Below are 11946 nucleotides of genomic sequence, written 5' to 3'. Positions count from 1 at the left end.
GCCAAATCCTGATCTTCTCCTGGGCAGCTGGCATGTGTTCCACAAGCCATCGACATGGCTTCATCTCATCGGATTTGTCAGCTGTCCCGAGCCCGCTTTTGTTTGCACTTCTTTTCTTCAGTACCCAATATGTTTTGCGAATAATAGACAGACATCGAGATAGGCATCGCTATATAGCCTAGGCGCAGGTTCCTTTTTCGCCTGACTTCGGCATCTCTTGTTTTTGCAGAACAATGCCCGGAATAAAGAAGAAAGATGTTCATCACCTGTCCTTGCGAGCGAACAGGATTCCATTTTTTTGCCAAATGCCTTTTGTATGAATTGATCCTGCGACCTGCGGCATTGGCTTGTGCCAGTTTTTGAACAGAACTCATAAATATTTGCTAGGAAAATACTTTTGTATATTTATCAGTTTTGAAATCGATAAAAGTTAAAAATGAAAATAGCATTTCATTTTGGGATGCATTTAATCCCCTTTTTTTTTATTTTGTTCTGAAATATGTATTGCGATTTTAATGAGTTATACTTATTTCATAGAAATATATTTTATTTTATTTTATAAATTTCTAAGCAGGGGAGGTTTCTTTGCCCTACAAATTTTTTAACCAGCTAATATATATAATATAAGTAAAATCTACATCAATAACATTTATTTTACTGTTGGTATCAATACTATTTTTGCAATTTAAAAAATAATTTAACATAGTTGTGGGTTTTATGGCCCTTGTTCATTATGTTTCATCCATTAACAAGTTAAATGGTGATATTTAAATCTGTTTTATTAAAACTAGGTAAAATATATGTTTTTAGGTAGAGTAATAGTTAGCTGGCACACCTAGTATTTCTTACATTTTAAGCTCTTAAGCATATTTTTTTTTTTCAGTGCCAGAGTACAGATGTTCAGAATTCTTTAGCCAGGAGCCCACCTGATCGAAGGGCGGGATCGGGCCACGCTAATGCGCCACCTACTGCTACTGGGAAAACAATGAGGAACAAAGCCCGCTGCCATAAGAATGGAAAAACTGCGCAAAATGCCAGGACGCATGCTGGGCAGGAAGGCGCTCGCCAAGGATTCATTTCGAGCCAAAGACAGGGGACAAAGGACCTCGTCGCGGGACAATGCTAAGCCAAATTGTATGGCTTTCTAACGATGTTGTCAAGCGGCGACGGGTTATTCATGGCCGATCGGTGCGACGTGTCGGTGGTCTGGCCACAGAGATAGCTCTAAACACCGATACCAAATACGAATTCTGCTTCCATATCGGGACAGATCTTATCGTTTAGCACCTGCCCGGGCATCTTGCTCTTGCCCAACCAAATATAACTGAGCAAATAACCCATTTTGTGGTAAATATGCTCATGTCATCGAAAATCACGATCACCTTGACTAGGTAGCGCCCAAATAATATGGAAATGGAAATAGTAAATGGTAAATGGTAAAAATTCAGGTGCCCAACGTGTGCGTGCCTAAATGACACTTAATTTATCTAACATTTGCTTTTTCCTGCGGTCGCCGAGTTAATATTTGCTCACAGTCCGCAACTATTTACCTAGTTTTTTCTGTTTTGTGTGGCGACTGCTTAACAAGTGTCTGTCTGTCTGTTTTTTTTTTTTTTTTGTTTATTCCAGTAACCCTTGAGAGTTACATGTTTCAGATAAGATAATTTCGGTTATCCTTTTTTCTGATATGTTTCGGTAATATTTTTGTTTGGACAGATTGCCTGGGAATGAAGGCGAGCATTATGGATCTCTGTTGATATGTTTTTCTAAAATCCCTTTCAGAAAAGCACTTTATTAAAGTGGGAATTCGAGATATTATTTTTTTTTTTTTTTGTTAACTTGAGAAAAATTATGGGAATTTCAAGAATTTTAATTAATTTGTATCTTTATAATATAAATTATTATTTGAATCTGAGTATAAATCTTAGTTTTCTTTAGTCCGAATTGGGATAAATTCCGAATATTACTGCAGATCATTGTTCTGCTCCCTGTGCCAGATTGGCAACATCTTTATTTTTGGAAGAAAAGGCTCTCGATAATCATGGGTGTAGAATTCGCATCCCCTTAACTCTATTGTACGCAAATCTGCACCAAATTTATGCAAATTGAAATTCCTGAGCAACACCTGGAAGGCAGAGACAATTGTCCGGATGATGAATGTGCTGCTGGATTGTTTTCTTGTTTTCTTGTTGTATTACTTTGCTTTTATTTGCCTTCTGCTAACCAGAACGGGCCAGACATCTTGGCGCGCTGAGTTCGAAACTGTAGCAAAAGGCAAGGTGTCAATTCTGGGAAATCTGCCCAGCGTGCAGACAATGCCTGTGCTCAGCGGGATATCCATGGGCCCTCCACTCCCAGTTGGCCAAGAAAATGGTTATGGCCATGTCCATGGCCATGGGTGACAATGGCACTGGTTCGAGGTGGGATCAGGTGAGGTTTTGCACTCTCGTATCGGTGCTAGCCGGGCCTTAACGAAGCGCAGACAACATTATTGTCATCTTCGACTTCGGCAAAAGTAGTCCAGTGGGCTGTGGGAGAATCCTCTAGTAGCGTTCCAATTTACTCCGTCCTCCACTCACTCACTCACTTATTCTTCTTCCCACCAGCAATTTGCATTTGCTGCCTTTTCACCGGCTAAAAATCACTTTGTTCGCCCTCTATTGCACTTTGCATTGGGGGAACATTTGTTTATCTAGTAAATGCTGATGATTTTGCATAATTTATAACGTTTTGCATTTACTGTTGTTGCTTATATGTACAAAAAAATTGTTTGTATGCAATTATTCGTTTGCAATGCAGCAGCTTATATAGAAATAGTTTGGCTAAAATAAAAATTTTTATCCAATTTATCAAAAAAAAAAACAATATTACAAAGGAACAAATCACTAACATTATTATTTTGTCATATATTAAAATTTGAACTATTTTTTATTTTTACAATTATAATAACTCAACATGTATATTTATTGTTTAACTAAAATTTTCAGGATTTGTTAGCAATTTAATGATATTTATCGCAACAAAAACCAACCCACACTTGTTGCTTTTTGGAAAAAATGAACCTGTTAACAAAGCAATTCCTGTGACCTGTTTCCCAAACAATGCCAAACTCAATGGGATGTTCTGGGAACGGAAACGGAGATGCTGTAAAAATAAATTAGAAGTGAAAAAATAACAATTCTGCTGTAGGTGTCCTTTTGCAGGCGTGTCAATTTACTTCCGCTTTTCTTAAGGGAGATAAAAAAATAAATCCCAAGGCAGGTGTTCATCCCACTCACCTTGCTATTACTTTGGCATTAATTACTACCCAAAATGGTTGATAATTGAAACATTTGTATGGTCTGTCTGCCATTTCCATAAGCCAAACAGATCGCTTCCCCCTTTTGACAGATGGGGCTAGCATTTTCAAATGCCCACGCCCACTTAAGTGGGAAAAAACCAGTAGCAAAACTGCTGCTGGGCTGTGGTTGCAATCAAAACCATCAGCGGCCACAAAGTCCACGTCGTCGTCGTCATCATCATCATCATCGTCGTAAAGCGTTTCCATGGCCAAGATTGATCATCGGGCTGGGCCCGAGCTCATCCATTTTTGTTTGTGTCTTTTTTTTTTTATTTTGCTCCGCTGCCTTAGCTTTTTGGCCTGCCCAATCAGCCACACCCACAAGATGTGCAACGCTCATATTAAAATGGCTTAAAAAGGCAGCAGGCAGCGCTGAAAGTGGCAAGACCGAGCAATAACAACGGCGACCCGCAGGAGATCTCCCAGAGATGGCTCGCTTCCGTTCCAGCTGCAAGGTGTGTGGCAGCAACCAGGCCCAAACAGTAGCTGTAGCTTTAGTTGTAGCTGTAGCCGTGGCCCCCACTTCCACATCCACATCTACTGCCACATTCACTGCCACCGAAAGCGCAACAATTGGCAATTTCATTTGCTGCGCCCCCAAAAACGCAGCTCCAACAGGTACGCAAAGCCGCTGATGTGGATATGGTTGCCTGTTGCTGGTGGGTCTTACAGTGAAGACTCCATATGAAAAACTATCATAGGGTGAAACCTAAAGACTTTATTAGAAAAACTGTACAAAGTATCAACTACAAAGGGGAGCAATTAAAGCTTACCCTAGTCAAGATAATGAAAATAAGTAATATGGTAACTCTATAATTTATTTTTAAATCGATTAACGAAAAAATGTAGATTTATAATTCTAACTAGATTAAAAAATGTTTTTGTACTGTTTCTTAATAAAAATAAATGCTATATTCAAGGTACAACATTTTATAAGTAGGACAAAAAAATTTTAAAGTATTATTGCTAGCATACATGACATTGTGCATCTATTTATAAAACCTTTAGCCTAATAGGTTAAATGTCAAAAATGTTAAAATATTTGTGAGATTTTTTTTTTATTACCTATGAAACCTTTAAGATTTTTTTAAGCTGTAGCCACAGTTCCCAACTTAGCATGCTCCATTCAAACTTTCTACGACTGCGACACGATGTGATCTCTTTGAACATGGTCTAAATGGCGGTGGGCCAAGTTGGAGGTGGAAGTGGAAGTGGGTACCGGGGTACAGAGCTGGTGCTCCGTGTGCAGTGCATAAAAGCTGGCGGTGCTACATCATCGTCAAACCCGTCGACTTGCGACTTCGATTTCCTGTGCCTGGATTGACGTCTCCCAGGTCACTTGCCACAACGTTTGGCTGCATTCGTAATTGCTCCGCAGTGAAATTTCCATATGATAATATTTATTCGCTGGAATATGCCTCCATCTCGAGTCGTCTCAACTGCATCTGTCCGTCCTGTGGTGGCTACGCCTGCGCTCCACGCAACACTCGCTTGCACTGAGAAAAAAAATAGGGGATTCATTTATGAATTGAAAGAAATTTTCATAAATATTTTAAACATATTTGATTATTTCTACATATAATTAAATATGTAACAGATTAATAATATTATTTGTTGGGATTCCCAAAAATGGTATTTAACATTTCAACCTCACATAAAACGATATAAATTTTAAAGAGGATTAAATGAATTCGAACGAAATTTATTAACTATTATTATTAAACTCATAAGCCATAAAAATGTTTTTAAAATAGATAACTTGTCAATTTAATTACATATTTGATTTTATTAACTATTTTTGTAATATTAAATATATACAAAAGACACTAAGTTTGAATTGTTATGATTTCTTTCTCTGTGCGGTAGTTTTTGTTGTCTATTTGACACTGCGCAGGCGGCGAGGATGCTCTGCATCCAACTCGAAACTCCACCTCCAAACGGCAAACGGCAAACTGCAACTCCAACTCCGATTCAAAAATGTGTGGGTGGTCGTTTGAATGCCCTGCCCGGCTGCAAGTCTTTCTCCCGACTCCCAGCTTCGTGTTCGCATTTTTATTTCCATTTTTCATCATTCGGAAAGGCCAATGCTTCCACTTCTTCAATCGATTTGAGTTTTATTATCTGGTTGGCATTTTAGTTGAATTGTTAGCTTAGTTTATGCGGTTTGCTCCTCGGAAATGGCAGGCGAAGACCATGTGTGGATTATGCAAGGCGTATGGAATCTGCATTTTCAACTGTTGTTGGGTGGGCATATAACACGGTCTGTATAAGACGTGAAAACTAGACAAAAAAAGGCTCAATTGAATTTATAAAAAAACTTAACAAATAAAAAAGAAACCAGTAAATAATTATAACACTATATAGTTAAGTTAAGCGATATTACCTATTTAAATTAAAATGAAGTGTGAAGCTTGAGCTTAAAAAAATCAGGACATTTACATAAATGATTTTACTAAACCAACCATAAATAAACCAAAGTATATTTTAAAACAAACATTTTTCGTTTGCATGAAATCATGAAAAGTATTAAATTTAAAAAAAAAATATTAAATGCGATTTTATTTCATTATAATTTAATATTATTGTTAATATTTTCTATTTAAAAAATATTTTAATTTTAATATTAAAAAGTTATACGCTATATTCAGGGCTTAAATATCTTTAAGGGATTAAAACCCATAATTGATTTTTAAGTCCAGGTATAAGTAATCTATTCTTAATTAGTTGAGTGCAAGTACAGTTTCCTTGGTCACTTTATAGAATATTTTCCTGCGAACAACGTGCACCTTGCATTGGAGTTAAACTGTAGTGACACCACAGCACCACCCGCAGCAGCAGGAATAAAATAGCTACCCCTATAAGTTCAGAGGGCACGAAATTTACAAAATAAAAAAAAAATAAACAGGTAATTAGGTCAACGCCGCGTTGTCGAGTGTCGCCGGCACGCGTAATGAACCTGTTCGGGAGTTGAGCTGGCCGACAAAGACACTCACTCGCCCTGCATTTCTAATAAATTTCTAGCCGGGCCGATGAGACGTCAAAACAACACGCGCTTCTTGCTCCTGGAAATGTCAGGTAAGTCGGCAATTAAATATGCGACCCAGCACACCCTTACACATACGAATGATGATGATCTTTCTGGCCAGAAGTTCAGTGGTGCACGGAAATGTGCGGGACACGGCGACAGGAGACGGCGTTGGAAAACGGGCGACTGTCGCGCGCCGCTGTTTTCACTAATATCCGCTCACCCCGACCGGCGACGGACTTTATTTTAAATGTCTAGGACAGAGGGCATTCCATCAGACCGCCTCCATTTGAATAATTAGGCGCTCGTGCCCGTCGCCAGTCGCCCGAAAAGGAAAAGGCCCACTTGCATTCCTGTGCACTTTGCATAACGTGTCCTGCGCCTGCTCGTGCTCCTTCTCCTCGTCCTCCGCCTCCTCCTGTTGCTGGGCATTGAACAGGAACAAGTGCTTTACCCCGGTAGGAGTTGGTGGGCCGTGTCAGGCACTTGGAAAAAATACTCATAAAAAATGCATTATAACTATTTTATTATCAAATTATGTTTTTATTACAGAAAAAGTTTAAGAAAGTAATTCTTTTCAAAAACAGTTTTTTTTTAAGTTTTAAAAATTGATTGAAATCTCTAAGCCATATTATTTCATATATTAATAAGAAGCAATTGAATTCATAGAAATAATTCATAAACAAATTTATTAAATTATCTAACAATTTTATTTTCTACAAATTAATGTTAGCTTATAAAGATTTTTGAACTTTTAATTTGGTTTTGGAAAAGCCGTTCAGCTTAGCATAGTTTTTAAAGTTACCAAAAGTTTTACGACAGCCAAAAATACAATTTACAGATTTTAGTGGCAACCCTAAAATGGTTTAGAATATAGCACAATTAATTGGCTTAGACTTCAAGCAATAATAAAAATAAACTACGAAATAGACATAGACAATATTTAGTAAAATTGCATTCAGCAAGACTGTGAATAATATAATAATATTAAGCAAATAAAAATGTGCTGAAACTAGTGGTATAAAAAACAAAGGGTGGTTTTATTCGAGTGTAGGAAAATGTTGCGGTCAGCAGAGTCCAAAAGGGGCGGGTGCACTGAAGCGCTGAATGCCGGCATATGTTTCCATGTAGGTGTTGCTGGTGGCTCGTGGCGTCCACTGTGGTGCAGTAGGTGGTATAGCACCTGGCTGGGTGGCGTAGGATAAGGGCTGTAGCGGAATTTAGAAGTCCAGCTGATGGGTTTCTGAAATCTCTTAATGGGAAATTCAGTACTGTACAAATTTAATAACCATTGTTCAACAATGGCAATCTATAAAAACTATAGTAGGTTTGATAACAGTTAATAAAATAATGTGTTTAAAAAAATAAAAAATATATATATTTTAAAATTATTTATTTATTTTTTATATTTATAATTATTTTTTCAATTCATTAATCGGTCTATATTAATTTAAATTTGGTTTTTATTAATTTGATATGACATTAAAATACAGTCATATTTAACACTTTTAGATTTGATTTAGAGAAATAACAATAATGTTAAAATTGTCTTTTTTTCGGAACAGTCCATAAGAAATGAAACATTTGCTATTTCCAATTGCAGTAGGCCTGGACTAACTTTAAATTTTGACAAGGAAAATTGGTAGGCCCATTTGTCCATTTGACAATTTTTCACTATAGAATATCAACCTCTTCCGAATTAGTTAACTATCTACAAAATAATGTCAATTCAACCCATCGAAGTTCCAATTCAGCCGTATGCTGGTCATCTGCTGATCATCAAGAGCATTCTGCCGGACGTAGCTCCTCAGGATTTGAACAAGTCTAGCAAGTCGAAAAAGTCAAGGCCATCCTACTTCGAGCGTAGTAGCATTCTCAACAAGCTACAGAAACATTTCGCCGCAAACAACCAGGCGGCTGAGATAGATCTGGTGGACTGCGAATCCCTCTTGGATGCTTTTCTGGCCGCCTTGGAAACCTACATGAAGTTTGTAGTTAAGAAAACTATAGAGTTGTGCGAACATCGATCGGGTTATCATTTGTTTAACGATGAACGCTGTGTGATGAAGAACGATATGAGGATTACGATGACGTTTCTCAACAATTTGGAGATGGCCGACTATGGCTCGTCGGATGACGATGCCGGCTTTTATCGCAAGCGCCGTGCGGAGAATGTCGAAAGGGAGAAAAAGTCGGTGCGCAAAGAGTCGTCGAATGACACGGCCATGATGGCCATCAGTGGTCGGAAGCGTCCGGCGGAGGTTCCAAGTTCGGAACCCACTCCTCTTCCCATTACCGCACCAGCTAAAGTCGCGGTCCAGCGGCCATTTGGCATGAGATTCAAGCACCTGATCATAAGGGATGTGATGCAGTTCCTGGAGGAGGACAGGCGCTACTCCCGCTCCAACATGCTCTTCGAAGCCTACTTGAAGTACAAGGCATAAAAAATATATTTGAAGAATTTTGAAAACAATAAAAAACTTTTATCATGCCATGAATATCCTTATAAGCCTACATAAACAACAATAACTAACACAATCCTTTCCTTATTTTTCAATTTAGTTGCCAAAGTTGCAATTGTTTTAATTGAAAAAATTTGTTTTTGACTTTTCTTTTTTAAAAATTGTGCCTATACTATTTATACATTTTTAGTTGTCAAAAAAAATACCTTTATAAAATGGAGGTAATTTTCTTATTATTTTAATCAAATATTTTTTTTTAGAAAGGGCAGCCAATTTTTAATGAATACCTGAAGGTATTTTAAAATATTTTTTTCATTTTTTTAAGCAACCACTTCTCATTCCATACATTTTTTGTGCTCCGCTGCACGCGCGTTACGATTTCAATTGCAGCAAAAGTAATCGCAGTTCAATGAACTTCCTCTTCGCGTGAATCCCCAATGAAAACCCGACAAAAGCCCAAGGAAACAGGTGGTGCTCGGTAGAAATGTGTGTGCTGTATCCTTTGTTCGGCTGCACTTGGCATTCAATGGATCCCGATCCCTCGATTCGTGCACTTTGAACTTTAGTGCTGCACTGCTGCAGACGCAGACGGAGACGGCTGACAATGGAGCCGGGCACTCAAAGGAATATCCGGCGGGACAGGAAGCATATGCGCACTGGAATCGAGTATCGAGCATTGCGCATGCGCCGCCGCGCGATAGGAAACGTGATTTTATCGGTGCGGCTCATTATGTTAAGCGCTGGCAATAAAATCAAAGCGCACGCGGGCGACACATTTCATTGAACTTCAATTGAAGCCGTTCGTTCTTCACCACTGCTCACTCACGTATTCTTACGGAGACATGACCGAGGATCGTGCTAGGAACCTTAGCATTAATTTCCATGTAATTGTGGGCATTCCAAAGGGGTTAGTGCGATTATAAATGCATTGAGGTTCGGTATATCTAAAAAGAAACCTGGCATAGAATTGGTATTGAGCTGGTGTCAACCTTTGATCAGTCTTATAAGACGCTGTCGGTAATATGTGCTCGAGTTCTTGGTGATATCAACAAAGAGGTTAAGAATAGGGAGTTCCAAGAATAGCAGAGCTATCAAAAATAATTTATTTAAAATATTTTGAATTAATATTAAAATAAAAGTAGTCAAAGAGTTAAACTCGCTACAGTAAACAATTAATTTATAATAATTGTTTGTGTTTAATATATATTTAAGTGCTTTCTTTAGTGTTTTCAAAAAATTTATTCAAAATCAACCATTTAATGTGTAATTTAAAATTTGGTTACCATTTTTAGTCACGCATTAGGACAGCTGCAAATACACAAGATCACAATCTAATATTATGTTTAGTTTGAATATAAAGAAACTTGAAAAAGAACATCCTTCGCCACAACAATGCACACATACAATACTGTACCCTTCCTATTCATAGATAACCGCTTGATAAGTGCCTAATGTTTAAACAAATTCAAAGTGGGCCCATCCGTAGGATCACCACCTGTCTGAGGTGCAAAGCTAGCCACCCCTATAAAATGCACCCTCTCCAAAGTACTTGCTACATGTTGCAACCTCAACTCGGGCGTATATCCCTTTTTTCAAGGACTCGCAGGAGCAGCTGGCAGCGATGGCTCGAGGAAAATATCAAACGCTGTCAGGCGTAAACTTGACAAGTAGACGAGCAGGAAAAGTTCTCCCTTTTTTCTCCTTGACCAGCGATCGGAAAAGAAGCGGAAACCACCCCAAATTTGGCACTTTAGGGCACTTAGAAAAACATTTTATAATATAAATATTAATTTATTGAAAATATTTTTTTTAAAACGAATGTGTTAAAATAAGTTACATTTTTTATTTTAATATTAGCAATGATCGTTGGCAATCGTTGATTTTTTATTTTTAAAAGATCTTTGGGATTTCAATCTGTTTTGTTTCCATTTCAACTGATTTAAATATATATTCATACTTGGTGGCCAAGAATGAATACAAATTTTTAATATTGGAATATTTTGTGAAAAAGTTTAAAAGTTTTTTATTTTGTGACATTTTTAAACGTACCAGTAGACCATTTAAAATATAAGTTTTATTAAATATCGATTTATTTACTCCTTAATTTTTAAATTTAGGTTTTACAATTTTAATTCTAAAGCAAAAACATTTTAGTAGTAATGTAGTAATGTATTTTGAAAGTGTACGTATCGCTTTTCCAGGCGGAAGAGACGACTTTTTATGATGTATGCAAGGTGTATTTGAACAGAGGGCCGTGTTGCCGAGAACCTTGCAACCCAGTAAGGACAGGAAGGCGAATTCCAGCACATGCAACACCACCGCACCACCACCAGTTTCGATCCGTTAGGTTCTTCTTTTATAGGTGCACCACTATCGTGTTTGTATAGCAGGAACACACAAAGAGTTGCTTTTGTGTGGGGCAGGAAAATGTGTTGCACCTTTTTTGCATAACGCCGTTTTCTGTTCTGTTCTGTTCCGATCCGACGATATATGTTTGTCATCGTTGTATTTTTAAAGACGACTTCGTCTCTTCCTCGCTGAAGTAGCAGCTGTGCCAATACGACACCGTTAAAAATCCAACAAATTGTTATTTACAGAATGGCTTTCGGGACCGGTGTTCCATTCAGACGGGGATCCCGGGGAATCGGAATGGGATTTGATTGGAGCCGGGCTACGCTGGCCGTGTTTACCCGCTTATTTACATATAATTGAGCACTCTCGTTATCTATCTAGTCATTTAAATAAACCCATATTTCGAAGGTCTCTGTGGGTACCCAATGACAATACTTTTATATGATTGAATTTACAAGTAACAATTAATATTTATAGTTTTGTCTTTGCTTGTGATTTAAAAAAATAAATAAATGTTTCGTTATAATATCACTCTGGCCCAGAAATTGGTTCTTCGATTTTACAATTTTTCGTTGTTCATCTCTTATCGAAAATAACTATACATTTTATTAAAGAATTATTTGGAACTGTTATTTTAAAATATGATTTGGTTTGAAAAACGATTTATATAGTTATGCATATAGTTTTAAGTAAGAAATATGCATATTAAGGTCAAAGCATTTAGGTCTATATTGTGAAAATATTTTTGGCTTTAAATTCTTTATTGG

At 37.5% G+C, this 11946-nt stretch overlaps 1 protein-coding gene across 1 annotated transcript; it reads left to right on the top strand.

Moving 5' to 3' along the window:
• Nucleotides 1–7983: 7983 nt before the first annotated feature.
• Nucleotides 7984–8853, top strand: LOC128263002 (transcription initiation factor TFIID subunit 4). The gene has a single exon (XM_052997632.1). The coding sequence runs from the start codon at nt 8087–8089 to the stop codon at nt 8807–8809; it is 723 nt and encodes a 240-aa protein (XP_052853592.1). The 5' UTR covers nt 7984–8086; the 3' UTR covers nt 8810–8853.
• The last annotated feature ends 3093 nt before the right edge of the window (nt 8854–11946 follow it).

The sequence above is a fragment of the Drosophila gunungcola genome, unplaced genomic scaffold (genome assembly GCF_025200985.1).
Source record: "Drosophila gunungcola strain Sukarami unplaced genomic scaffold, Dgunungcola_SK_2 000001F, whole genome shotgun sequence".
Classification (NCBI taxonomy): domain Eukaryota; kingdom Metazoa; phylum Arthropoda; class Insecta; order Diptera; family Drosophilidae; genus Drosophila; species Drosophila gunungcola.
The sequence above is the reverse complement of the archived record's forward strand: the minus strand, read 5'-3'. Positions and strand labels throughout refer to the sequence as shown.

Excerpts from the sequence above, each read along its gene's own strand:
- LOC128263002 (XM_052997632.1), top strand. The coding sequence starts at position 8,087 with ATGTCAATTCAACCCATCGAAGTTCCAATTCAGCCGTATGCTGGTCAT.